Below are 2,983 nucleotides of genomic sequence, written 5' to 3'. Positions count from 1 at the left end.
ATTGTAAAAGCAGTTATTTTCTAAACATTTGGTCCTTCGAGCCGGATCTCGGCAGGCAGCTTGGGGCATGAGACCTAGCCATATTGAGGCTCGATTAGAGCAGCAACTCTCTCTCAAGGATCTAATCTCAAACTCAGTCGAAAATCTCGTCAAGATAGGTCAAAGCAATGTTAGACCCCAACGAGCACGCGCTCGGTTGTCCGCCCTCCAGGAGGCTTGGGAGAAATTCTCTATTATACACGAGGCAATATTTTTAGCAATGACAAAAATCACTCCAGGAGAAAAGGTACTGTTACAACAACATTCATACTTTTTAGATGATTCGTATTCAACTACGTACGAATGTTATCTAGAAGCAATTGAACGAATGTCGTCTTTTCTCGAACATGATACGGAAAGTATTACTGACACGCCCTCGACTCAGTCATCATCACAAATCCTTAATGCTCCTGTTTACTTTCATCACGCTCGCCTTCCGCGAATTGATATCCCTAAATTCAACGGATCACCATCGGAATGGCTCTCATTTAAGGATTTATTTAACTCTCTTATCATAGCCAACCCCACATTGACTTCTGTAGAAAAACTGCAGTATCTTAAAACCAGTCTTGTTGGATCTGCTTCTCATTTATTAAAAAATACTGCCCTTACAGCCGACAATTTTCAAAAGGCTTGGGATTCTTTGATTTCCTTTTATGAAAACAAAAGACTTCTGGTTCATTCCGCCTTACATTCTCTTATGACTCTTAAACGCATGACTAAAGAGTCTGCAGCTGAGATGGAACAACTTTACACCAATGTAACGCAAATTTACCGCGCACTAGACACATTAGGAAGGCCCGTCCAAACATGGGATGATATCTTTGTTTTCATCGTTGTGCAACGTCTTGATGCTGAGTCAGTTAAAACATGGGAACATCTTTTAGGCTCATCAAAGGAACCTCCGACGTGGAACCAACTTCTTGAGTTTTTACTTTCCCGATTACTTTCGCTACAAGCCTTTGAGAAATCTCGTACAGGAAAATCGTCAAATGCAATGAACTCTACATCCAGCAAATCTCACTTTCAACGCAAAGCAAAGGAAACTCAAGTAGACAAGAATACTTCCTGTATTCTGTGTTCGGCACATCATTATATTGCAAGTTGCCCTCAATATCACTCGAAATCATTACAACAGAGGCAGACTATGGTTCAAAAGAATAAACTCTGTTATAACTGTCTCGGACATCATAAAGTATCTACCTGCCGGACAACCAAACGCTGTCTAAAGTGTGGACAAAAGCACCATACTACGCTTCATCAGAAACCTCACTCTCCTGTAAAACCATCTGCAGAACCGTCAACATCGGAGAACTCCTCGGACGCCAAGGAAAAGGAAAGTCATTCTCTTCATACTTCCGTGAACCAGTTCTCGGTTAACTCTAGCGTGTTATTAGCAACAGCTCAAGTATTGGTTGTTACAAAGGAAGGAGACTCTGTACAAGCAAGAGCGTTGATTGATCAGGGCTCTGAGCTCACCCTGATTTCAGAACACCTGGTGCAAGTGCTTCGTCTACCCAGAAAGAATTCCTTCATATCTTTAATCGGAGTCGGTGGAAAAGGAGCAAACCGAACTAAAGGTATCACGTCCTTCAAGGTCAAATCACGCTTTGATTCTACTACTGAAATTCATATGTCAGCACATATTTTAGCGAACTTGACTTCCTCCCTTCCGTCAGTTCAAGTTCCGGTTCAGAATTGGCCGCACTTAAAGGGATTGGACTTAGCTGATCATTGTTTTATGACTCCTGGTCCAGTTGACATAATCATCGGAGCCGATTTCTATTCTCAAATCATAGAAGATGGACTCATTAAAGGAGACGCAACCTCACCTATCGCTCAACTCACCAAGTTCGGGTGGATTTTATCAGGTCCTGTGAGCTTTAATAGCGATACAACTTTCTCACAGGGCTATCACCTATCTGTCGATAAAGATCTGTATGATCTTCTACAACAATTTTGGAAGGTGGAAGACATAATCCCTTCAAATACCTCGCAGCTGTCAGTTGATGAGCAACGATGCGAGCATCACTATAAAGAAACTCACTCTCGAGATGAAGAAGGTCGATATATTGTTAGACTTCCTTTCAAACGTTCTCCTGATGTATTAGGAGGCTCTCGTTTAAAGGCTCTTCGCGTAATGTATAGTCTATCCCAGAGATTCGCGAATGATCCTTCTTATGCAAAAGCTTATTCCGAATTTTTGAGTGAATATCATAGACTTGATCACATGATATTAGTCCCTGATCATCAATCAGAGCCGGAGTTAAGTTACTATCTTCCTCATCATGGAGTTCTTCGAGAAACCAGTACGACCACAAAATTGAGAGTTGTTTTTAATGGATCGAATAAAACTACCTCCGGTCTCTCCCTTAATGATATTCTATATACCGGAGAAAAGCTTCAGACTGATGTCTTTGACGTTCTCCTTTGGTTCAGAAAGTTTTTATACGTCTTTTCAACGGATATGGAGAAAATGTATCGACAAATCAAACTCCATAAAGATGACTGGACCTTTCAACGGATTTTATGGCTCAATCAGGACAAGGATGTCGAAACCTATCAATTGACCACCGTAACTTACGGACTCGCTTGTGCACCCTTTTTAGCTTTACGCACTCTCGCACAACTAATAGAAGATGAAGGAGATACCTTTCCTCACGCAATTCCATCTCTCAAAAAAGGAAGATACGTCGATGACATCTTCGGAGGTGCGGACACGATCCCTCGTGTCAAAGAAATCGTACAGCAAGTCAACTCGTTGTGCAAGGCGGGCGGATTTTCTCTCCAGAAATGGACAAGTAATGAGCCATCGATTCTCGAGAGCATCCCCTCTGCTGGGCAAGCCAGTTTGCCCTTCCTCCAATTCAATCAATCAACCGCCGTCCAAGTATTGGGACTTCAATGGAATCCGAAAACCGACTCTTTCCATTACTCAGTTGCC

General features: G+C 42.1%; 1 protein-coding gene across 1 annotated transcript; it reads left to right on the top strand.

Annotated features, from left to right (window-relative positions):
* Nucleotides 1–67: 67 nt before the first annotated feature.
* On the top strand, nucleotides 68–2,929 carry LOC108729509 (uncharacterized; the record flags this gene model as incomplete). Its single annotated transcript, XM_018458694.1, has 1 exon — nucleotides 68–2,929. A coding segment is annotated over exon 1 (2,862 nt), but the record flags the coding sequence as incomplete, so codon positions are not given.
* Between the last annotated feature and the right edge of the window lie 54 nt (nucleotides 2,930–2,983).

The sequence above is a fragment of the Mycetomoellerius zeteki genome, unplaced genomic scaffold (genome assembly GCF_001594055.1).
Source record: "Mycetomoellerius zeteki isolate Tzet28-1 unplaced genomic scaffold, Tzet1.0 C4476013, whole genome shotgun sequence".
Lineage (NCBI taxonomy): Eukaryota > Metazoa > Arthropoda > Insecta > Hymenoptera > Formicidae > Mycetomoellerius > Mycetomoellerius zeteki.
The sequence above is the reverse complement of the archived record's forward strand: the minus strand, read 5'-3'. Positions and strand labels throughout refer to the sequence as shown.